A 26,316-nucleotide genomic window follows, 5' to 3' on the forward strand; every position below is an offset into this window, starting at 1 on the left:
ATCGATTCTTTTCCAGCTCAACCACAAGACTCAACTCAGCTGTCGTGCACGTTCGTTCAGGTTACCTTCCCGGACTGGGAGGTGATTTTTCGAGATGTTGTAGTCTTTTAGTTTGATTTTACTCCCGCTGAACAATCTCGGAGGTCTTTTGTGTTTACATGGATGTAAAGCCGAGCCGGCCCCTTTCGCCATAAATGGGTATATGCCAAGGGAAATGCCGAAAAGGTCGGAGAGACGAGACCAGCGACGACTCGAGGGAGAGGACAAGGTCCAGGAGCGCTCCATCCCACTCCAGAGGATACACAAGGGAGAAGAACAGCGTTATAGAAGGGCTTATATTAGATTCCTTGAGGGCCATAAGATCCCTCGTAGAAAAGTAAGTTTTTTTATCTTTTTCAATGAGGCTTACCTGCCATTTAAACAGTTATTTTATTAACATGATCATATAACAATAAAAATGTAACATACGCGCCTGTTTACTATTTGTGTTGAATGAAGCTTCAAAACACAAAAAAGAGACAATACGCAAACGCTATTATTGCTACAATTGTCCTAACGCTCAATAGTTATATTATTAAATTAGTTACACAAGTCAGCTATAATTCTAACTCTACGGGTGAGCTTAATAAAAAAAAACTTACCCCAGAAGACACTCGCCAACCCTCCACATGTTGATTGGTTTTGCTAAAGCATCTTGCTGCCTTTCCTGGTCTCTTATTTCTAGACACTCCTCAACAGCTGGGACACTCCTGAACATACTGGGTTTCCACTGTGTGAAACTCACTCGCACAACTGTTTTGATAAAGTTGTCTCGTGTTGTGGAGACAGGGACTGCAAATTGGTGCGAGGGTGTTTCGGGAGGAGCCGTCGATTTTTAGTGTGCATCAAAGTGTTTCATGTTGTTTCGCACTTGTCTCAAGTATGAGACTGAACCATAAATGCATTTGGCTTATCCGGAAGGATCACAACTACCGATTTTTGTGGGGATGCTAAAAATAAAACTGTTCAGAACAAGGGAGAGGCTGCGTGGAAGGAAATTAGTATCAAAATGGGACAAACTGTCAGTACTCTTAAAGTGAAAATGAAAACTCAAATGCGGTCTTACAGGAAGACAAGAGATATTCAATCTTTGGAAGTCATCTGGGTAAAGTTAATAATAGAATCATCAATGGATTCTACTGGTATATCCCTCAGAAGCTGGTTCCCATATTGCATTTGCCGACAAAATAATTATTTGATCCACCACCGGTATTTTCTTCGTTTGTTTTTCTTTTAACATAAATTATCACCATGATAACAAAATGCAGCAGTTGGTGTAGTTGTAAACGGTATGCTTTGCAAGTTTCGCAAACCAGTTATGCGAGGAGTTTCATGCAGTGGAAACCTAGCTGTAGACTATGCCACTTGTCTCAGCAACTCTCTCTTCGACTCTTCTTCGTTTTCACCGTGTCTTCGCTGATTTACTTTTCAATCCTCCCATTTTATTTCAGTTCCAAAAACAAGAGTGGAAGGAAGGAAAAGTAAATTCTTGAATCCTGATGCTTAACGCCCTTCCAGCGAGAGTCATCCATGATCCCTAGCCTGCATACAGATTTAAACAATTTGAATAATTTTAGAATAAGAATTTGATACATGAAGCAGATAAATATGGTTGCATATTGGGAGCTCTTTCAAGCATTGTTTGAATTAATATCTTTAATTTGAATGAATGCATTTATTAGAGTAAACATTGTAATACGTTTGGGTGAATTTGTGATATAAAAAGTTATAAAACCCAAAAGCGCTTCCAATAAGTAGACCAAAAACATTTCAGATTTATTTCCAGCAGCCTTTAAAACCCTTAAAATACGAATTTTCATAGCAATAAATAATAGGCTGAACAATATCCTTACTTTGGTGAATGCATTTATTAGCGTGAACATAATAGTATATTTGGGTGTGTTTATGATGTAATATCGAGTACCACAAGCACACCAAAGTAGTTCAGGTTATTTAGTTTTATGCATATTTGCAGTAAGCTGGAGGACTGAATAACATTTTTAAAAAACCTGGTGACTTCTCAACTGTGTGGATATATTTATTAGCTTGTAGGTAAGTATGTATGGATGCAGTCTGTATGGATATCTAGTACCCATAGAATTGTCAAACCAATTAAATTAACTTAGCATAGTGAATGTGTGATTTTTTATGTGGGTGAATGTATTTATTTGCATGAATGAAGGGTGGGTGTCAAGGTGAAAAAAACACTTTGCCGGCCTCCCAACCTTATATTTAGGTTCGACATAATTTTAGTATTGTTGATTGGGTGGGGTTTTCAGCAGTATGTCAATAACTCCGAATTTAATTTCGATTAGGTAATATTTTTAATAGGATTAAGGAATATTTTATTGACATTTTAATCATGCATGAAAGGGTTATTCATCGATGATAGCAGTAACAAAAATAAAAATACAAGATAGATAAAACGTGAAGAGCCGATAATATTCTTAACTAACCGGGTGGGGAAAAAAATATGTACATACATTTTTATGTCATTTTTAAATATAATTGCATAAGTTTATAATTAAAAAATTATAATAATATTAATCTTTCCGTATTTTTTGTTTTCCTTATTCAGTTTAAAATTCAGATATGTGTGTATACATTAATTAGAGGGCCAGCTATCATCAGTGTAAAATGTATAGTTTTACTTTTAATTTTATCTTGCAAGTTTCAAACGTAAGTTAAAATCTAATCATATTCACTTTATTGATTGATAGATTGATTATCCTGGTCTGCTAATTCTTACAGTATATTTCATCAAATGCGTTGCATCATCTCAGTATCTGACTCATCTGCTAAAACAAGTGAACCAGTTGGCTCATTCTGCAACATTGCTCCAAGGCAGTGTACATATTGCATTTTTAATAGACAAAATTTGAACAGTTTTGCGTAACTTTTTGAATGTATTTTTCCACGGAGGACAAACCTGACAAACATTTGCTTAATTAATCATTTTCAAGTTGGTATTTTTATCCCTAGGTGGAGAGTGTAAGCAAAGAAACAAGATTATGATAATAATTATAACAGTGCACATTTTGTTTTTTTGCACATTTGGTAGTTTTGATTTTTTTATAATAAACCCTACATTCATTTAATTTTATCATCACGTTTGTTTGTAAAGCAGATACTTTATGGTCTATCAAATATTAGCATTAATATTCTTATTCTTTTGTTATTTATGAACTATTTGCATATTCCAACCATATTATGTGTTTATTGTGGGGTTTGTATTCCATTTTCAACATTGTTTCGTGATAATTTGTTAATTACTGTTCAAACATTTAAGTTTTGTTGTTTATCATCTTGAATATATTGTATGACCTTATTTTATGGGTTGTGATCATGCTTGAGTAAATTGTGCAATGCATGGACAAACAGATTTAATAAATAAATAAATAATACAATTCATAGAGGATGGTTCTTCAATTTTTTTTTTTTCAAGTTATAAAATGCCCAGACACAAAAATCAGTTTTTTTATTCTGTTATTATTTATGTGAAAATAATTATTTGATTTAAAAAAGTAAAGTAATTACTGTCATACAGGAGGGCTTGACATCCTACTACCCGTTGGTTATCATGAATTGTTCAGATTTTAGTATTTACAAATTTTTTTCCAAATTAATCGTAAATAAAATTGTGTGGCGAATACACTCAAAGAGAAGACAAGACAAAAAAAAACGGACCTTATTTATTTTCCATAATAACTAGGTAGTTGTTGTGGCCAACAATATTAAAGTAATTGTTTAGATGCCATGGGTTTGAGTTCTTTTGTTTTTGTAGGCCTCTGGTCTATGATCAGATGCTTGTGACACTCTCTGAACAACTTCAATAGTGTCAAGATCGCGTTCTTTGTGCGCATGCGTGAACGATCATGCGCACAAAGAACGCGGTCTTGACACTATTGAAGTTGTTCAGAGAGTGTCACAAGCATCTGATCATAGACCAGAGGCCTACAAAAACAAAAGAACTCAAACCCATGGCATCTAAATAATTACTTTAATATTGTTGGCCACAACAGTAGTAAAGATGAATTTGATAAGATTAGAGTCGATAAGGCAAATAGGATTTATAGAAATGATAAATTGTCTCTCTTAATAAGATTAATTTGTAAAAATTAAGTTGACTTAAAACTGCATTAATAACTTGTTATTCAATGTTGTTATTATTCAAAAATAATAAAAGGTGTTTTTTTTTCTGAGTGTGGTTTATTTGTCTTGTTAATCATACTGATTATCTTTACTTTTAATTAAATATGACACGTTTAATTTATACAGTGATCAAGAGCCACCAGAGGAGTTGTTTAAACTCCATAGCATCGCTGATCAGGATGATGGTTGGATACAGATCGTCAATTCTATGGTACAAGTTGTCCCTATTGACGAGGCACTGGGTCCTGCAGTCATCACTCTATTACTTGACGACTGTCCCCTTCCTAATAAAGTATGATTTGAATGCATCACCATTCAAAACAAGCCAATAACACATTTGTTCTTCATAGGAAACCGTTTTACGCCTGTCACGCCATTTTGACTTATCGAGGAAAAATCACTGCACAAGTACAAAAGACCCAAGGAAACAAAGGAACATCTGCATTGTACTTGGTTTCCTGGCAGAAAAACTTTCGGGACCAAGTAGTGTAGGGATTTTGACAAAAGGAACTTTAGATTTTCTTATTTCTAATTTGGCAAGTATATTATTACAAACATATATTTTTTTTATTTTTCTCCCTTCTTACATAAAAAGTTTTACTATATAATGTCGTAATAAAAAAATAGTAAGCTTTAAAATTGCATTATTAAGTCAAGTGAGAAGATGTTGCATTTATTTTGAATTAATAAATTTTATTGGGGTGTTGGTAAGGTGCTGACATGGCACTCATCACTGTAACGTAAAGGTCCCACGCTCGAATAATTAATTTGAATATATTTTTAGGAAGAGGGCACAGAACCTGTTGTTACACTGTTTTCTCTTATTGCACTAGAAAAATTTGCCCAGACAAGTAAGTTTTATTTAATTTATTTTTTATTTAAAAATTTTACTCTAACCAACATTATTACAATTTTGTTCCTCCTCAGGTGAAAACAAGATTACTATAAAAGAAGATTTGAAGAAAGCAGGAGACCCGTTGATAAAACTTGAAAAAAAGATCGGATCAGAAAACTTAATTGAGGCACAAGTTGGATTCTGTGCCCAATGGTGTTTAGACAACTTATGTAAGAATTTATTTTCCAATTTGTTCACTCTTAACATTAAAAAATATTAACTTTAAATATTTATAGTCTTAATTGAAGGAAGGAAATTCTCTTACGAGACAGTAGATATGTCTAATATCAATGCTATGTTGAACACGAGAGATGTCAGCGAGTATTTGAAAATATCACCTGATGGACTTGAGGTAAAGAAAATAAAGGAACTTGTCCTGGCTGAATTGTCTATAAAAAAAATTGTGTTTTTTCAGGCAAGGTGTGATGCATATTCTTTTGAGAGTGTACGCTGCACATTCCCTGTAACTGAAGGAGTATGGTATTATGAAGTAACCCTGCTTAGTCCCGGTGTAATGCAAATTGGTTGGGCGACAAAGCTCAGCAAATTTTTAAATCATGTATGTTAAACTAAACTATGACTGTAATTATAATAAAATAATAATAATAACTTTCCAGGAAGGTTATGGTATCGGCGATGATGAATATTCTCTTGCATACGATGGCTGCAGGGAACTGCTTTGGCACAATGCAAAGTCATTATATATCCCTTACAGCTGTTGGAGTAGCGGAGATACAGTCGGTTCGCTTCTACAAATTGACTCCTCCAAGGTCACATTTTTTTTAAATGGCAAAACAATTGTTGATTCATCTGTGGTATTTAAAGCATCATCGTAAGTATCTTATTCTTTGTTGTTTTTTTTTTTTTTTTTATATATATATATTTAATCAATTAATTTTCAGGACTGAATATTTCGCTGGAGCCAGTTTTATGTCCTTTCAGCAGTGCAGGTTTAATTTTGGTAGCCGTCCTTTCCTCCATCCTCCAAAAGATATTGAATTCAAATGTTTCAATGATCATGCTTCATTAACAGATCAAGAAAGAATAGTTCTACCAAGGTATTTTGAATAATTTAAAATATTATTTAGCGAACAAAAAAAGAAGAAAAATGGGCACCTATGTTTATTTATTTTAAATAATAACTAGGCAATAGTTGACTTAAAATGCAAACAACATTGATAACTTTCTGTTTACACTCTTTAGATTAAAAATAAAGAAAATTAGTTCAATTTCATCCTTTTCAGATTCAATCTGTTGAATGAGTTGTTTTCTATGATGAATTGATTTTTTTATTTTTTTTTTTTAATGATTTTTTTGTCTTTGAGTTTATAATTTAGTGTTTACTTTTAAATATTTTCTTTCTAGGCATTTACAATTAGAAGCGGTAAGAAATATGAGTATAAAAGAAGACTCTTGCACAATTTGTTTTGACCAAAAAGCTGAAGTGAGGCTAGAACCTTGTGGACACAAGTAAGTTATTTCTGTGTATATGTTTTTAAATTATTAATTAATTTTACTTATTTATTGACAGTGGTTTCTGCAAAACTTGTGCATTGCAACTGACTGAATGTCCGATGTGCAGAGGAGTGATTCACCACTTTTTGACTGAGCCCCCCTGACGCTATCTTAAAGTCAAAAAAGCCGTATTAAAGAAAAAACGGAACCTGTCTTCTTTTACCTTCACAGCACTAGGTTTTCGCTTTGTACTTACGAGGGTAAAAGTAACAATAGCAATGAAATGAATTATTGTAGATATGAAAAAGGGACAAAGTTGTAAATTTATGTAAATTAGTGCATGAAATTTGTATATAAAAGTAATTATAAAATACTTGAGGAGATTGGAAGAAAACAAAAAGTCATTTTTCACACCACCTTAACATTTTCAAGTAAGGGGAGAAAATATAAAAAGAGTAAAAACAAACTTGCATATTTTCTTTGCCATTTGTACCTGAATATTACTGAGTATTATACATAGAGGTGGTTTGCATGGGAACTGAGTTTTGAAGAAAGGGATTAACATATTGAGAGGCGACATTTTTATTTATTTTTTTAATTGTAATGTCTTTCAGAATATACCTGGTAAGTTAATTAAAATATATAATTTATATTTAAATTATAAAAAATTTGCCAAATTGTTAGTTAAAATTATCAGTTTATGATAATTTTTATTAATTTTCTGGGTTATATTAATTGAAATTGATTCAAATCTTCATTTTTGATTGAACAAAAATATAAAATAATTGTCTTAAAATAAAGACCTCTTATGTGAGTATCTAGGGCTTTATCAACTTAACTATTATTTACACACACATCTATTTCAATACATTAGTAGTAAATTCATACTAAGAAAACATCTATTTTAAAATAATCTACAAGTCTGTGTTTATTATAATATACAATTTAAACATCACTTTATCAGATTTTAAACTTGTGTGTAACAAGGTAAACTACAATAAATATCAAGAAATATAGAATTTCCTCAACAGCGCAAGAAAATTAATAATTTCATTAAGCTTAAAAAATTATTAATATATTTATTATGAAATAGCTTGTCGTTGCTTTACTAGAAGTAACATTTGTTATTTTATTTTTTTTTTAATTTTTTATAATGTAATTGAAGAAAGAAAAGCCATTTCATTATAACACGTTGCCTGGACATGGTTTATAAGAGAGTCCTCAGCTTCCTTTATTTACTTCAATGTAGAAAATAATTTACTAAAATATACAATGAAATGAAATAAGGTAATATTTCCTATAGGGGCTATTGAGCAAAATTTCATTGAATCTAATAGGTTGTAATGAATAAAATTAAAATAGGGGGTACAGAAAGTATTTCAGTAAGAACATTTTTTCTCGGCCCATCAAACATCTTGTGTTGACATGGGTAAGATACTTAAGTAATAATAACGCACGCTGATTTATGACTTATCCTTGATGCCTTAAAATTCTTCGTAATATATAATGAAAACTTAACATTTTGCTGACTTTTACTATCACAATTTTGAAGAAAATTTAATGATCACTTATGATAATTTGTCTATATATATATTTTTATTTTTTTTATACTAGGCTTAAGTTTATTCACATACAATGAAGAGAGAAAAAAAAAGTGATTTTATTTTAAATAAATTATGCTGACTGATTCCCTTAAGAGACTTCTTTCGTATGATTATTAAACATTATTTAACAGAAAACCAAGTTTGTTTCATTTTAATATAGTTCTTTATTTTATGAGCTAGGCAAGAAAGTAAAGTTAAAATGAGTGTATCGAACATGATAGGTCAAGAATAGTTCATATTTTACTAGGCAATAGGTGCAGGAAAATATTAAAACCGCTTTTTCCCAAATTGCTTCATTGCTAGTCAGATGGAATAAATTATCTGTGATATATATAAAGAAATATGTGTGTATATTTAGCTATAAGATTAAAGGTGGTAAAATTTTGTTTTTCTTTTTAATATCTGTCCATCTGAAAAAATTGGTATATTGTATTAAGCAATCAGTCAGTTATAATTTATGTTAAAATATTTATTTAACCTAAGAGTTTATGTTTAGTTTATAATTAATTATTTTAAACTTTTGTCAATTCCTTTAACTTATATTTCCCAACACTTTTGGAAATGTTGAATAGGATTTGTGAAATCCTGGAATTCCAGTCTTAATGATGCTACAAAATAAATCTATTTGTCTTGTTCTACACTAGCTCACATTTCATCTAATGTAAAGACTGAACTGTGTATATTTATTTATTGTAGAAACAATTTTAACCCAATAGTCTTTATCAGAGCGTAAATAATAAAGTTTTTTGTCAACATTAATATTGAAAGCCTTACAATAAATAATTCATTGCTATAACTTTAGTTAAATGCTTTCCGTTTTTTATGATGCTATTATTATTATTATTATTATTGGATTTTTTAATGTTAAATCTTGCTATATTCTAAGGGTATGTATACACATATGTATTTGAGTGAAACTCTTTAAAATGTAAACTGTATCAACTTGTTACACATAGCATAAAACATACATTATGTTGTTTATTATTATATAATATATATTTTAGTACAAAAATATGTCTGTTCTTGTGAATATTATATATTGATTTATTGTTGTTGTTTATGACTATAAATATATATAATAAATATTATTGAAAGCTTGACTTTGAATAGTTTCCATTTGTGATAGGACAAAACCATTTTTCAGCATATCAAACGGTCAAAAATATGGATCTATCAAAGAGTAAGTTAAGAATTAATCCTTGGTTCAGTGGGATATATTCCAGGTTAGAGGCAAGTGAAAAATGTTTGTAAATCCCAGGCCCTGAAGATGATCTTAATAAAGATTGAAACGTTGGCACGATAAAGAAAAATTTTTCTAAAATCTAAGTCACACCAGTCCGTATCTCACAATCTCCAAATAAGCAAATGAAAAAGTTCATTAAAGGACCTTCAGACTTCAAACTAACTACAAAACTCCTAAACCTAGGATGTGTTATGATGATTTGATAATTTTCAGATTTTGACCCCACCCTTAGGAATATTGAGTACTCTGGTGGTGTGAATGTGACTGTACTTCTGTTTGTATCAATAGTTGTGTTTATGTTAATTTATTGGAGTTAATGTAATTTATTTGTGTGAAAGGAAGGGGTTGCTTCAACTTGGTTCATCAACCCTTGCCCTGTAGAATATCAACTATTCTAGGGTGTGTGTGTTGGCTCGAAGCGAATAAGCCTCTTTACAAAAATTGATCAACACAGTCAATTGCCATTAATGCACTCTAATAAAACCCTGGTAGCCCTTTTTTCAAAACAGTGTTTTCTTACGGCAGCCAGTGCTGGACAGGTCAAGAAATAAAATGAAACCACAAAGTTCTCACATAAGATCTCTATGTGTAATAATCCACTGCATGTTATCAAAGAGTAACAAAAGATCCATTAAGTAATTTGGGGATTTGAACAGAAATCTCTATTGAGTGGGAATCAGTTTGAATTTGCCAAAGCTATGCAATGCTGTTTTTATTATCAGCCTTACAGCAATGGACAGCCTTACAAACCAACACACACACACATAAGCATGTTATGTTGTATATGTTGTTTTATTTCCTTAAACCAACACATTCTTCAATCTATAATCTACAATGACCTTTCTCAGCATATAAAGAAGGTTGTGGGATGTACAAGGGCAGCAGAACCCCTAATGAAGAACTGCAGAAACCTGTATACCTGTCCATAAACCGTACCTAACCTTTGCGCTGTAGCTTAGCAGCATTATAGACGTGCTCACTGTTAAATATTCTTAGTATAGTCAGGTACGCCACAATGCCATTGTATTAGACCCATCCTGGCTCTACCCATCCCATTTGTAAAGTTTTCCCATTGACAGTACCAGCGTGACTTGGATCCCAAATAGTCATTCAACACCTCTATCCGATCACTTCCTTAACAAAAGACAAAACACCTCAATCATTTGTTTTTCTCTTTTTTTCTTTTTTTTTAATTTGAATGTTTTTTCAATATTTTCATTACAATAGTCATAAAGATGAACATAACAACTACAGTGATAAGAAGCATCCAGATGCCACACTGCCATGGCCTTTTAATTTTTAAGTTAATCAAATCAATTGTCTTTTTAATATCTTCCTCGCATTCTTCAGTACAAGATACGGCATTTCCCAGGCGATTGGTGTCCGCCTGCACTATCAAACCGGCCTTTATCGTCTGTGCTTTTAAGGTGCGGACTATTTTCAGCATATCCTCACTGATTATATCCTGCCTCTTTCTATGATGCTTCATCTCGGCTTCGATTTCTGCAATGGACAATTGACTCAATCTCTTCCTCCATCTGAAGCCTGGTCTGCATCCGCCCGACGTGCAGAGCACCTCCTCTTCCATTCTTTTCAATTTGTCCTCCTTCCCGTTGTTATACTGTTTCGTCAGGTAGGACTTCACTTCCAGAAACAGAACCTTGAACGAATTCAGAACCTTTTCGGCTACCAAGAGATTATCTTTCTTATAGCTTTGCATCCTATCATCTTTTAATCCGACTTTTCTTCTCTTTATGAAAACTGAAGATTTTTCAACTTACAGTTTCCCTGTCTTGCAGTAACGTTACATGATTTCACTTTCGTCACGTTTCTTTTGAACGGGTGTCTTTTCAATTAAAAAACCTAGAATCGATTATTTTGCATGTAAAATCTATTGATTTTTCAAAAAAGATGTTGAGTGATCCTGGATAATCTTAGTTGAGTAATTTAATTTTGGGTGTCATAATATTTACATTTGAATTTGGTGTACAATTCTCTATCAGATGTCACTGTTATAGCTTGCAAGTGCCGATCCAATCGCAACAAAACCCGCTCAAAGTTGTTTAATTCAAAAATTCCTTCTGTACAATAGCGTTAATATTAATATTTATTTCAAATCTCGAGTTCAAAAAATAGTAATATCAACTTTTGTTCTGATTGTGATCTGAACACCTTGGTCCGCCAGTTCTCGCCATGTATTCTGACACATTTCATCATCTTTAGTGAATGTCTTCTTCTTCCCATTTATTACCGACTTATGTATAAGAGTTATACATAACAGTAAGAATCCTGAACACACATGTTTAAAATTGAACTTATGAATTCTCGAGTTAATCATCCACCTTCAGTTTGACAGTCTTTGTCTTCCATCTTCATTATACATTGAGGGATGTTAATAGTTAGGCCATTTCAGACCCCAACGTATAAATTTTTCAATCGAAACCCTCTCACTCTTTAATACACTGTGAACAAATTTAATTCTCCACTCAATTTATTTAGTTTAGAATTGAATTAAATATCTTTCTACATTAGTTACAGAATATTAGGAACTATTGTAGTCAAGTAGAAAGGTACACCCCATGTTGTATGGTTCTTCAAGTGGCATTCCATAGTGGGTCATTGATGTTCTGGGGTGGCATTTCCTTATCCGCCCGCACCGAATTAGTTATTGTGCAAGGAAGATCTCTAACTTCACCAGACATAAGGCAAAGCATAATCGAAGAACATGTAGTGCTATTTGCCCCCCCCCCCACATCAGTTATCTTGATAATGAAGATAATGTCAGGCTCCGTATAACACATATTGTGAATGACTACCTGAATGAGGTTTGAATTGAGAGCTTGGTGTGGACAGCTCGAAGTCCAGATTGAACCCAATCAAACAAATTTGGGAAATTTGCGATGAATGCAATGGTGCAAGGCAGGTCCTAACACCCTAGAAGAGTTGGAAACAGCTATTCTTGATGAATGGGAAAGAAGTCCTAACAATATTACCAGAAATCTTTTCCAAGGAATGCAAAAGCGTTTAATAGATGACCTTACAGTGATGAGTGCTGTGTCAACGGCTAAACCGATTAACCTCCATTATTAAGAGTAAAAAAGAAAAAAGAGCTACTTTCAAGTTCGAAATTATAAATTATATTTGTTAAAGTTCCTCCTATTAATATACCCAAAAATAATAAAATTAGTTTTTGCTTTTCATTAATTTTTTTTTAATCTAATTTTTTGGTCAAGATGAAAAGAATAAATAATTGAAATAATTAATATGGTCAATTGTGACTATTAAATACACTGACAGGCAAAAAATTCCACCTAATTGATGTCAAATGATTGTTTTTTTTGTTTTTTTTATATAAAAGAAAATTCTTCCCTTTCTTTGCCTCATTGTTTTTATCAATAAATATTTGCTTATGCTATGTTTTAAATTAGGAATGTCTATTGGAGGATAAGCGCACTTAATCATTAATCAAAACAAGGATAAAGGATTTTTCAATGTTCACTTTTTACGGAATTTAAAATGTTTATTCAGTCTCATTTGAATTCTGAAGTAATAAACTGTTTAGTTTTCATCTTTTTTTCTTAATTTCAATTTTTAAACTAAAAAAAATCACTTAGTGGTGAGGATGTTAAGCTTGGTGTGGTACTTCCATCAAGTATGCAACTATTGCCATCAGAGATCCCTACAAAACTCTGTGATACGCCATTAGATGTTTTCGAGAAACTGGGTCCTACCATAGAAGGCCCGATTCTGGACGCCCTAAAGTGTAACAACCACACGATGACTATTTTTTTACTTTGAGAATTTTGCAAAACGGGCACCTTTGTTCAAGCAATTCTTCAGCCCCAGGAAGTTCGAGGTGTTCAAATTTCTGAACACCCTGCTCGAAGAAGATTAAATCAGCATGGACTGATGGCTTTTCACCCTGTAAGAGGACCAGAATGACCAGAACACACAGAGCTGCATGGCTTCCATTTGCTTGACAACACAGCCATTCATCTTTGGACGATTGGTCTGCTGTATTTTTTATAGATGAGTGTAGATTTACTCGACGATTTCCAGATGGGCATAATTGTATGGAGATGGCGAAATGAAAGGTACGAAGCTTGCAATTTTTCTCAGAGCCAAACTTTTCAGCTCAGTGATAGTGTGGGCAGGAATCTCAATGGAGAGTCGCACAAAGTTGGTGTTGTTCGTGGAGGGTCTTTGACGACCACTTGCTATGTGGATGAAAATGCGTTGCCTATCCTCGATGAAATCAGCGACAATCCTATTCTAATGCACGATAATCCCTTCCACATGTCACTCACATAGTACAAACGTACCTTCAACAACATCACAGGGTCTTAGCCTGGCCAGCCCGTTGTCCAGACTTGAACCCCATCAAACATTTATGTGATAACCTCAAAAGACTAATAAGAGCACGTCCATCACTCCCTGATACACCCCACGATCTGGAAAGGCCTCTTTGTGAAGAATGGGCTAACCTTCAGCAAAGAGACAAATCCAGACTGGTATAAAGTATGCTGAGGCGTCTTCGAGATGTAATTAAGGTAAGTGAAGGAAATATGCGATATTGAAATATTAATTAAAAATATAAAACAAATTTTATCTGTCCGTCTTTTTTTTCATTTTCCTTAACAATTTACGTTTTCATAATAATTTATACTTTCCTGAATAATCCTTTGCTGAGGATCACGACCAACGTTTACGCCTCTGAATCTGGATTAAGACTGCGGAACTTTCTGGACTCTGGTTCGACAGTGCAGCCAATTTATTTTGAAACTGGCGCCTTCTCACGATCCGGACGGCATCCAGGACGAATCACTTCGCCAAAAGCCCTTCGGACCACTTGCGAATTTCCTGCTGTATAAATTTCTATTAAGATTAACAAATAATTATATATTTTTTTTAATTAAATCCTTTGAGGATTTACTTCCGTGGCGGCCGGTATCGATAATCGTCCTCTGACTCATACCCGGGCGTAGATTTAGTCAGCTGTCCTTATTTATTTTCTCGACGAAGGAAGAAGGCCTGAGTTGCACCCTTTGATTTCCTCCTTTCCCCCTTTTCCGTGTTATCGTAATTATTTGATTTTTTTATTTTGTCACGCGGTTCGGTTCGTACAAATGATACCTCGTTCGACCCTGTCCCAGCTTTAGAGATAACTCATCTCTTTCGCTTATACTCCCAGTCACGTGGTTTGACGAAGTCGCCCGTACGATCACAATGGATGGTGAGTAGGTTTTTTTTTTTTTTTTTTTTTTTTTTTAAATAATTTATTAAGTTTTAAATCTTTTGTTCAACCACCATACAAGCTTATTCCGTTAAAATAATATAGCTGAAACGCTCCTTGCATGACTTCCAGGAATACTTTATAAATATAACTTTGTTTACCTTGCAACATACCTACAGTATAATCGATGGATGATGTCTGTGCGGTGCGATTCATTTTCATCCTGCCATACGTCTAATTCTATATGTACCGTACTTTAAAATCGAAAATGGTTCTAGTTTTCTATTTTTGATAATTCTAGCATCTTATCTTTGTTGTCACTATCAATGATCCTCTTAGCTGGATAACCGCTTATATCAGGACCAAATGAAATTTCCTCATTCTATTGTCATCAGTTCATTAACTACTTCTTTTTCTATATAAAGTTTATAATAATTTTACATATTAAAGACAAAAATTCATATTTTCAGTATTGATTTAGATAACTTAATCACAGTGGAAGGAATCTGATGAAAGTAATGCTTTAATTACATATACTCAATCAAAACAAAGTTTCCGAAAACCTTCAGTGAAATAGGAGAAAACCTTTTAAATTATAATAATAATGGGTTAAATTCATGAACAACACAATGTCTAGCAGCCATAAACTTTAATTAAAAATATAAAAATGATGTAATGTTCAATATGTACAAATTAAACAACAACGAACATACATAGTTATACGTTTCAAGCAAAAAATAATCTCTGAACACATTATTTTTCATTTGTTTATTTACTGACACATCTAAATTTTATCGCGGTAATCTGTAGGTCCAACACTACATTTTTTTTACTGCTAATAAACGATTTTTCATTGAGATAACTGTTTCTTATCGTGTCCAGGGATATATTAGACCAAACCTGTAATCACTTTTTAAAAATGGTTTTTTGTTTTTAATCTTCGTTTTTTTAAAAGCTGCCTTCCAATATGATCCCATAAGTGCTCGATAGGGTTTAAATCGGGCGATCGGGGTGGTATCCAAAGCTGTCACATTGTATACTAGTCGTTCTTGAGTTTTCCGATTGTGTTCGGGGTTGTATTATTGTTTAAAATGGAAAGTCCTTTCTGTACCCATTCCTTTAAATTCTGTTTTAGAACATCAGTGTAGATGTATTGGTCCATGATTCTATCGATTGTGTTTAAATTACTACTACATTATAGCCCGTGCAGACCTAAACAAGCAATCTCATGTTTAATCGTTGGTAGTTTATTCTTTAAATTCAGGTGTTCCTCTGGCTTAGGCCACAAATTCTTTTTTCCATCGGATGCTGAGACATTAAATTTGCTCTCATCGGTGAATATAACATTCTCCCAAAATGTTTACTTAAATGGTCTTTAGCATGGAGACTCTTTTTCCTTATATAGCACTTTCTGGGATTGCGCTCGTGCATGCCTTGTTTTTAATAGTATTTCGTTCCGTTTGGGTCATAACTGAAATATTATAATCCTGGAATACCTGCAATTTTGAGGTCACTTCTTTAAGAAGACAAGCTTTTGAATGTTGTTTGATTTTTCTGGCTGGCCTAAATGCGGTCAGTTTTCAGCATTTCAGAGCTCCTGATGCTGGGAGATGATAAAATGAATTGTCAAGGGTTGCTTATTAAGTAGATATTCTATTTCATGAAATGATTTACCTTCATTATACAATTTAACATTTACTTCCTGAGTGGATCACGTTATTTCCATATTGAAGATTAATATTGTAGTAACTAAGCTTGATTGCTATATTGCAAAAAGTAAACAATTAGACTGTACTCAGTGAACTTTGGATATTCAGAGTTCTTATGAAAATAAATAACCATAAAATAATGTTTTTGTATCCAATGACTTACAATAAGAAATTTGGAGCTCATATTTTGGGCAAACCAGAAGGTTGTGAGATTTCCTCTTGTGGTCTGCGGGGTGATAAACTTACCTATCATCTTGATCTATCCTAGCGTAGGATCGGCAGGCCAAGATAATAAGTAATCATCAAACTATAGGTACATCATTCCACAGACTACACCATGAAATCTCACAATAAACTTTACACCAACGTAGACCAGCCAATGTACTTCTGGGACAAACTTAATGCACCCTTTACTACCAAAAACCTGACAAAGATAAAAGAAAAAAGTTCCAATTAGACTCTACATAGTGTAAAAACCTTTTTAGTACATCAATTAATTTATTGTTACATGTATTCATCTAAATTTGTACAAGTTATGTTTGACAAATTGAAATGTGATTGGATTAATTACATCACAAATTATGCAAATTAAGGGAGGCCATGTGATTCTTACTAAAAAATCGTTTGATTTACAGCTACAATTTATATAGTTACCAATAAAGTGAACTGATTTATTTTAATACACTGAAATCATGGGACTTCCACCAGACAAAAAAATAAGTGAAATCTTGTTGGTGGATTTAGTTTTTCCTTCCAAAGTCGTTATTTAGTTTTATTCTTCTGTTATTTTGTATAGTAGTATTTCTTACTTACTTTTGTTCTCCTCTAATAACTATTCGGTTTTTGAAACTGTTTGCATTTTTTAATTGTGATGCACTTGCTTAGTGTATCATTCTACATACATCCAAATTGTTCTAATGACTGGTAAATGTATTCTTCTCTCCAATGTAAAGGTAAAGACAATTTTGAGTAGAAGACAATAAAGTTCAACCGTGTTCTTACTATTTTGATCAATATGATCGATGACCACTAAATCACAATTGTATCACCAAATAGACCACATGGAGAAGTCTCGTAGTTTAACAAATACTATAATGTTACCCCTAACAGATCTACGCTAACTAAACTAAAAAGGATAAAGTACCAATTTGTTTATATTTGGTAAAACAGAAAACAAAGTTTTTCATATCACAAATTAAGTATTTAATTGTCAGTTCATTTATTTATTATCAACATATTTATTATTAATCTGGTTGAGGGTGTGTACCCATTGGGGTATATCACAATAAAGTTAAAAGTTAAGAATGTGGTAACTACCGTATCAATATTTTACTCTAAACTATACTATTATTTTATTTTATTTTAATTTTTTATTTTATTTGTTGTTTTATTTTATAATTTACCAAAAAATGCTTACTATTTTCATTCTTCCTCACTGTACTTATTTTTGTAGTTCATTTTTATGAGGTCCATTGCTGTTATGCAAATTTACTCCCTTACTCTTCTTATATATTGGTAATACACCTCACCAACCAATAGATGGCACTGTTAAATCATTTTTGTCACAAAATGTACTACATATTTCCTCCCCCAAACCCTTTGATTTTTAGAGCTTTATTTCAATATCATAGGTTGCTCAATACTCAAAATTTGCCTTCTATTTCTAAATGGCAGTAATAATTTCATAATTACGATAAACTTTGTCTTATTGGTTTAATGCAATACAAACAGAAATGTTCTGATATTACTCTACTTTGCTCAAGTAGTACTTCACTTTTCTCTTTAATTATGTAGACACTATTTAATGTTCATTGTTATGTACAACCCATACCCTTAAATCCATAAAAATATAGTGACTATTAACAAAAGTATCAGTCAGATACTCTTCAAATCGAAATGCTTTTAAAATATCAGCAGTTATGGAAAGAATGTTTCTTTGTATTTAATTACTATTTATCATCTTTAAAAAAATTCAAAACTTTTTTTATATAAATTAATTTTTTTGTCATTGTTGATTATCACATTCATCGTTTTGGTGGGAATGCAATACTTCTATCCCAATATTTTTTTTGTATCAGTCAGATATAAAATTTTGCTCAAGATAATGTGCTAATTAATTATTTTTTAAAGAGTATTTACTATTTGAATAATGTAAAGGATATATTGGCCATGATCAAGATCTGTCAGTGTGTACAATCATCAGATGTAATGTGACATTTTGTTATCAGCCATTGTTTGGAAAAGAAAGGAAAGCAGTTGTCTGTCATAATAGATTACTATGTATTTATTACTGCAGTGAGCTTATGTGTAGAACCTATGGTCTATTTTACAAGATTGTTAACTCTTTTGATTATAATATCTAGTTGTAATTAGCAATTATGGTAAGGATAATGTGTCTATCATTATTGTCACATAGGAAAGAAATTTACACACACAAAAAAAATTTAGTTACATGTTAGAACATTTTGCTCAGGGTTGTATTTCATTTTTATTTGTTTATTTACATTGTAGACATACCTACATCAATTATAGTGATTACAAAATTAGTAAAAATTTTGTGCCATGATAATAAAAATGAGGATATATCAAATCCACTTAATATGCTTCATTCTTTTTGAAGTGTTAAATGTGCCAGCCACTTTTTTACTCTTTACTTGTTATGGTCTGGATGAAGAATCAAATTCTATTGTTACTGCCAAGCTTTCAATCTATTTTAAGGTTCATTATCAGGACAAAAAAATCTTCCATATTTTTTCTTAAATCGACAATCTTAAAAATCTTCACAAAAAGTATTTTGAAAAGGGAAAAATGTTCAGAAGTTATACATGTTGCATTAATTAGTATGTTTTCAATTAAGTATGGCTATGAGTAATTACAATTCATACCTTTTATTTAATTAATTATTACCATAATGGTTTTTAAGTTTGAAATGTTCTGATTGTAACTAACTGAACATGCTTCACTCGGGTATTAGTCTTATTGTTGTTTATTCATTTATTATGTTATTCATTTAGTCGCTTCCGACTCAGGGACCAGCCCACGCCAGAGCTTCCTGTTGGCCGTCACCATCCCAGTTCCTTCATGGTTGAGTCCGTCACCTCCAGAATATCATCCATCCATCTTGCCCTTGGTACTTCTTTTGCTCTCCACTTTCCCTAGCATCAGCTTCTTTCCATGTTGTCCTGTCTTCTCATTATGTGGCCAGAATACTTCAGTTTTGCCTTTAATATCATTCCCTCATGTAAACAGGCTGGCTTTATTTCTTGGAGTATGGACTGGTTTAATCGCCTTGCAGGCCAAGGCACTCTCATAATTTTCCTCCAACACCACAGCTCAAAAGCATCTATCTTCCTTTGCTCAGCCTTCCATATGGTCCAGCTCTCGCAGCCATAGGTTACTACTAGGAATTGCTTTAACTACTTGACTTATGTATTTAAAGTTTTTCCAAAATGGTGGCCAAAATAAATTTGTATTTGTATTTTATTATAAGTGTTTATCAGTATTGATTAGAGGCAACCAAACTCTCAGTTGTGATTTGTAGTGGTGGAACGGTTATTTTTCACTTTTTTATGTACTAAATGGAAATATTTTATTTTATTTTTACACCATATGTTGGAGCCCTTTGAAAGGATGAAGGCCTTATCAATTGTTCAAATGTGTCTCAAGTTGTGTATCTTTTGTGTCCCCTCCAATCTAATTAACGAGCATTTCCTTATTGTATTTATCACTCTCCTCTGCTCTTTCTGCAATGAATTATTGAGAATTCTTTCTTAAATGAATGAAGTGAGATAATTCTATATTCACATATACTTTCATTTATTTATATCGACGGTTACCTGGCATCCAAATTTTTGGCGGATTGGATTTCAATGTGATTGTAATGACTAATTGAATTAATAAATGAGCAGTTCTTCCCATTTTGTGCAATAATTACTTTAGTAATCACAACACCAATAGCAATTATTGATCCATTACATGTATTTTTGTGATGTTCCTGTTTGTTTTGTAACTTTTGTAACTTTAAAGGCAAAACTATGTGATTAATTGCATAAACCCCCTTCCCCATGAAATAAAAAGTTATCCGTTTAGGCTGACGAAATTGTGATCATATCTCAAATGTTTCTTGATTGATAAAATTCAGATAATACATTTTTAAAAATAAGTTTAAAAAAGTCGATTTATGTTGATTGATTGATTTTTTGTGTGGTATTTTTTCTACTATAATAATTTTTTTAAAGAAGGTATTTCATCTACGAGGTTATACAATCCTCGGGGTGTCGGTGTTTTTGAGAAAAAGCCCATTTGTAAGTTGTATCCAGTGTTACTGAATTTGAACCCGGTACGTTACCTAACAGAGATGAATGCCGTGTCAACGCCTTACCCCTTACCCCCCCAAAAAAATTACATTTGTTTTGTGCTTAATTACAAGAATAACAAAAAGGACAATTTATAGAATCAAATTTGATTTAACTCTTAGCCAATTCCGGCTTATTTTGTATTTGCTTCAAACTCTCTATTATTATTTAGGTAAAAAAAAGAAGGAAATTACAATGTTAAAACTTGGTTTTATGTGTTAGCAAATTATTCGAAGAGTATGTTAACGAAATTGTTTTGACAATAATTCCAATTAATAAAAAAAAATTAAAAAAAAAACCTGCTCCCTTATAAGCGCCTCAACCCTGTAAATCTTAGACATGGATAAACATTACATCACTTGTTTTTTCCTTTTTTTAATTTGTCCCTTATCTTAATTATTCATTCATTCCTACTCCCTTCTTTCCTGCATGATTGCTAATTGTGTTGCAATTTTTTGATTTTTTTTATACATATGTACATTTTTTTGATGTCTTGTTCAGTTAACTTTGCTGGTGCTATTTATAATGTTGCATTATGGGTTAGAGTATATTAAAATTATTTTAATAGTACCAGGTTTTCTCCGTTCCAATTCAAAGATTAGATATCTTCGTATTTGATAAAATATTTTTATCATTTAAAGGTATCAAGTAGTGAAGATTTTGAAGAGGTCCATTCTATTCTGAAGGAATTTAATCTGTTTTCCTTAAAAAAAATTATCAAAAATATTTACTGAATTACTCTCCAAATAAGTTCTGTGAATGCTCAATTTAATAATGAATGTACTATTGGGTGCCATTATGATTTCATTCACAATTCATAAATTAACCCTCCAAAAATTCTCATAATTAATTACTTGATAATAAAAGTACAAGTCTTTTTGACGTGTAATTTTTTCTAAACTCACATTTATTTGATTTACGTAAAGGTTTGTAAAGGTAAGTTGTCCTTTTTAGATGGCCTAGCTGAATTTCTCTTGAACTAAAGTCGCTATAAGAAATAAAATAAAATGAAATAATATTTTTTATTCTAGTTTCAAATGTTCACCTTTTTTTGGAGAAAAATTTTACAGGGTACCTCAGGCCCAGTTCAACTTCCAAATTTCAAATATTACCTTATACATCCTGACACAACATTTTAAAGGTTTTTTTACGCTGAAAACAATGGCGCAATCGGATTTTTAAATTGGTCAAAAAATGGCAGTTATAGCAAAAAGAAACCGGCAGCGTAATTTCGACGAGGAGCTGAATATTTTGCACTATGTTTGCGAAAATCCGAATTCCTCCCGCCTAAATGTTGAAAGGGTTTTAAGTTTTTCAAAAATAAAATTAGAAATACGCTCCTTACTATTGTAAGCCGTATCGCTTTCATCTTGTTCAGGGGACTTCTGGACTCTGATTATGAAAGGCGTCTAACGTTCCTTTGCACAAATATCGATTTGGGAGGTTAAAGAAAACTTCCTTCCATACATCCTAACTGATTAATCCAAGTTCACTTTTAATGGCATACTAAACCGTTCTAATTTTCGAGTGTGGGCAGAGGAAAATCCTAGAATTTTGATATTCCTCTGCAACAACGACAAAGAATGATTCTCCTTGATGGATGCCCCGCACTCAATTCTTTGCAGGGGAGACGTTATTTGAATCGTCACTTCCGGGATAGGTGGATAGGACCTCATGGTCCGATCTGTTGGCTTCCTCTGTCACTCGATTAAAATCCATTTGATTATTTTTGTGTGGCCATTTAGAAAACAGTGTCTACATCAATCATAACCGAGCAACCTTAGTTGAACTGCTGCAAATGATAGAAAATGCTGGTCAATCCATCTCCCCTGACCTCTATTGCTCTAGCACAGGTGAAGAGTGTTTAAAAAAAGCACAACTCTTTGCATCTTTACGCAAGGTAGGCAGTTCGAACATGAAACGTGATTAGCAAGTAGCAAACCAAATGACTGTTTATTTTCAAACTTTTGCCATAACTTTGTCATTTTTTGACCAATTTAAAATCCGATTGCACCAGTTTTCAGCGTAAAAAATCCTTTAAAATGATGTGTCAAGATGAATAGGGTAGAATTAGAAATTTTGAAATTGAACTGGGCCTGAGGTACTCAGTATAATTTTTATCAAAAGGTAATTTCCTATTCGACCAACTTGTATCATCCATCCAAAAATACAATTTATGTAGGTTTTAAACCGTAATATAACGAGATAATTACTTTATATGATTGCATATTTAGTATAGTAATCGTAGTAACTTGTCTAAGCTAGGATGAGCGTAAATTTCTATGAGGAAACAGGGCAGATGGAAGCAAACAGGATAAGATCCTGATTTTTATTTAATTAAAACGCTGGTCATTTATCATATTTTTTCTTCCAACCCTTTTCCCTTATTTGCATTTTAAAGGATCTTTTTTTTGCGGTGGGCGATTAAAGCATGGTAAAAATTTACCATACGCTCGATGATGGATGTTATCTTCCAATCAAGAATATCACAGATTTTTTACGATTTTTTTCCTTTTAACATTGGAGGGACGTATGTTTCCATTGTTTCCCCCCAGCATATTAGTACATATTATAAAAATGAATGTGGTATCATTTCTAATGCTACAGGTTTTTAGATGTTCATTTCAGACTATAAGCGAATTTTATTAATGAAACTGGACGTTTTTATGCAATAAAATCAGTGACCAGAATATCCAGTAATAATTATGATGTTTAGAGTCAGTATGTTGAAGAAATTGAATTTTGATTAGTCAATAGGTCGAAAGTTATTACACTTTTGGTTGCACGTTCCAATCATTTAGATCCTCTTGACCAATTATTTGGCAATTTTACTTACGAACCAATTTAAATTAAAATCTTTAGTTTTAGTTTTGAAAAACTTTTACGAAACTTTTTTTTTTTAAATTTAATGACTGCCCTACCGACTTTCAGTCAATGTCATTTAGTTGGTGACTATGCCAACCGACCCGGGCCACCCCCAAAGGGCACCTCCACAAACGCCCGCTTCTCATTTTACGAAACTTGAAATTTTTAAAAACAGTTTAATTTCTGGCGTAGGAACGAACCCTATATTGAAGCTTTTAATCAATTGCTTTTACATTATTATAAGCGTATGTATTAACTTTTACTAATTTTCTCTAAAACCAATTTTAAACTATGTTTGCATTGGAACCCCCCTCCATTGCTCGATATGCAGATGTGTGCGGCTAAAAATGAACGTTTTTTCAATTCGATAAATATCACTAAACAGTTTCCAGACATGTTAATGTATGATTGTACCAACGTATTTGTCAGTTTTTTTAGTATTTAGTTATATATATCAATAGTCTATGACTAAATTTCAAGATAAGGCCCAAAAAATTCTTCTGCCAGGCGAGACTTTGTGTACTAAGTTGAATGGTTAAAAAAAAATTGTGTTTCGAGCTGCTGTTTTCGGAAGTATAAAGAGAACAGTATCGCTTTTGTAATTCAATTGTGTAGAAATTTCCAAGTAAAAAAATGTTTCTATAACACTATTATATTCACTCTTCTTCATAATCATTCTATTTAACAATACTATATTGTTATAATATTAATGGCAATTCACTATTTTTCGTGGTCCGCTTGACCAATTAAATTCACTATTTTTCTTGGTCCGGTATTAATGGCAATATATTATTATGTTAATATATAATAATATATTATTGTATCCCTTTGTTCATTCATTAACGAGCAGTCTTCGTATTCTTAATGTTTTGCCCGTCAGACGCGGATTGTGTTCACTTTTTAACCATTTTTACAATTAAGTAGTTTTCTTGATAAACTTATTGTTTGGATTTCTATTATCACAACTTAGTTTTGGTCTTCACGTGTTCCTTCTACGTAATAAATATCAAATGTTCCTTTTTTTCTTACAAAATTTTGTTTGTAAACAAACTTTATACCACCCTTTCTGAAATTCTAATTTTATAGAAAGACGGTATTTATTATTGTTACGTTTTAATTTTTGTCTAAATTCATATTTTTGGCAGGGAAAATAGCGAATAATTAATATATAGGACAGTGAAAACTATTTTTATTATTTAAAGCTTCATTGCGTGACTGACATTCCTAGTGCAAGCATCATTTTTCTCAGTACCTAGGAGACCGATTTTCATGGTTGATGATAATTCGTTTTAAAGAAATTGTCGAGTGGATTTTATAACTATATCAAACATTAAAATCGGACTATTATTTCCTTTTAGAAACGAGGTTAATTTCTGACAAAAATATTTTTTTATTTTATGTATTTTGTTATAGAAATCTGTATATGTTTTATGGTACATAAGTCGTTAAAAAGCTACGTTTCTCTCCTTTCAAGGGTATGTTTGATGTTAAAATCATTTTAGCCATTTTTAACATATAACCGATTCAATCAGATATTCCGAGAACGTACTCTCAAAAACAGGAAAGATTTTAGGGGTAAAAAAATCTGTAAATTTAAATCTAAACAAAAATTTATATTTAGGGGTCTCTAGAGGGGCTAAAACGAAATTTCACATTAGTTTAACGGAAAAAAATTTATGACCTAGTTTACTTGAAAAATATTTGGTTTTTAGAAATATTTTTGTTATTGATAAACTTTGATAACTTTTACTATATTTTTATTGCAATCTACATAAAAAATGCTGTAAAATGATATATTAACATAATTGATTTGAGTAAGTAGAACGGCGAAAGGAAAATATTAAAAAACCGGAAAATTTCAACTTTGAAAACAAAAATTTTTTTTGCGAAACCAGGGCCTACTCACAAGAAGTTGCGGATACATGTCCGTTGTTTTGGAGTGTAGAATCACCAAAAAAAGTTTGGTCAAATGCGTGACACACCAACCTGGTCGTCCCTTTCAAGTTTGCACGGCATGCAGCGGTCTTTGGAAGAAGAACCGCTGGAGGACGCCCGTGTCACCATACTTCTTCGTTCGCGAGTTCTTAGCGCAAAGACGGTGTAAATTTAATCTCGGTGCTTTCAAGTGTGATTTAACAAAATTAAGGGCAGAAGCCGAAGTTCGGAAGCTACGAGAAGGGAGTAATTCGATTTAAAAGGCGTCTTATAAGATTTATTTGACGGGTGCCCGCCTGCGCCTTTTCGACAAGGCGTTTTAAAACGACGAAGGCGCTTTCCTAGGTGTTCGCGTTCCTACCAATTAGGATTAATTAGCGTACCGAGTTAATAATTGGTGGCGTAATTCACGTATTTGCTTTTAATTTATGCTACTCGCCCAGGTCCGGTGGCGTTTTTTTAATTGGCGGGGAAGCTGAAGTTTTGGAAGGCAATGCCCACCGAAGAACTCGTCTTGCTCCGGAGTGTACGGCAGGAGATCGTGGATGAACTGACTGTACATCGGTGCTTGGGTGAACATGGCTGCCATCCCCACCATCCCATTCTCCCTAGGCACTACCCGGGTTTGGCCCTTTCTTCCTGAATTCGACTCCTGCACACTTCCTGAAAGCTTTTCAGGGCAAAAATCCCTTTGGGAAAGTTTTACTTTCGTTTTCAAAACAAGGTTCGGACGAGCCATTTCGGAAGGATAGACCTGAGGAAAACATGAGGGACAAAATTTGGAAAGTCCTTTTTCAGCACCTCGTACGACTCAGCTTTTGAATTGTGTGC

At 32.7% G+C, this 26,316-nt stretch overlaps 3 protein-coding genes across 3 annotated transcripts in view; 2 read left to right on the forward strand and 1 right to left on the reverse strand.

Annotated features, from left to right (window-relative positions):
• The window catches only part of LOC106673785 (NSFL1 cofactor p47), a 79,637-nt gene extending 78,899 nt beyond the window's left edge, over positions 1-738 (reverse strand). The window contains exon 1 of the mRNA XM_024225504.1: positions 642-738. The gene's annotated coding sequence lies outside the window, so the exon portion shown is untranslated. The remainder of the gene's footprint in view (positions 1-641) is intronic.
• Positions 32-6,717, forward strand: LOC106673784 (RING finger and SPRY domain-containing protein 1). Its single transcript, XM_014406042.2, has 11 exons — positions 32-376; positions 4,318-4,483; positions 4,542-4,727; positions 4,976-5,042; positions 5,119-5,256; positions 5,323-5,438; positions 5,502-5,645; positions 5,704-5,918; positions 5,989-6,144; positions 6,452-6,556; positions 6,618-6,717. The coding sequence occupies exons 1-11, from the start codon at positions 195-197 to the stop codon at positions 6,703-6,705; spliced, it is 1,563 nt and encodes a 520-aa protein (XP_014261528.1). The 5' UTR covers positions 32-194; the 3' UTR covers positions 6,706-6,717.
• A 7,668-nt stretch (positions 6,718-14,385) lies between these two features.
• Positions 14,386-26,316, forward strand: part of LOC106673830 (serine/threonine-protein phosphatase 4 regulatory subunit 1-like) — a 226,181-nt gene continuing 214,250 nt past the window's right edge. The window contains exon 1 of the mRNA XM_014406143.2: positions 14,386-14,621. Within this exon, the coding sequence (XP_014261629.1) occupies positions 14,615-14,621 (7 nt within the window). The 5' untranslated portion in view covers positions 14,386-14,614. The remainder of the gene's footprint in view (positions 14,622-26,316) is intronic.

Source organism: Cimex lectularius, unplaced genomic scaffold (genome assembly GCF_000648675.2).
Source record: "Cimex lectularius strain Harlan isolate CLEC.00 unplaced genomic scaffold, Clec_2.1 scaffold6, whole genome shotgun sequence".
In the NCBI taxonomy this organism is placed as follows: domain Eukaryota; kingdom Metazoa; phylum Arthropoda; class Insecta; order Hemiptera; family Cimicidae; genus Cimex; species Cimex lectularius.

Coding starts and splice junctions, on each gene's coding strand:
- LOC106673784 (XM_014406042.2), top strand. CDS start 195: ATGGGTATATGCCAAGGGAAATGCCGAAAAGGTCGGAGAGACGAGACC. Junction 377..4,317: donor ATAAGATCCCTCGTAGAAAA/GTAAGTTTTTTT, acceptor TAATTTATACAG/TGATCAAGAGCCACCAGAGG. Junction 5,919..5,988: donor GTGGTATTTAAAGCATCATC/GTAAGTATCTTA, acceptor ATTAATTTTCAG/GACTGAATATTTCGCTGGAG.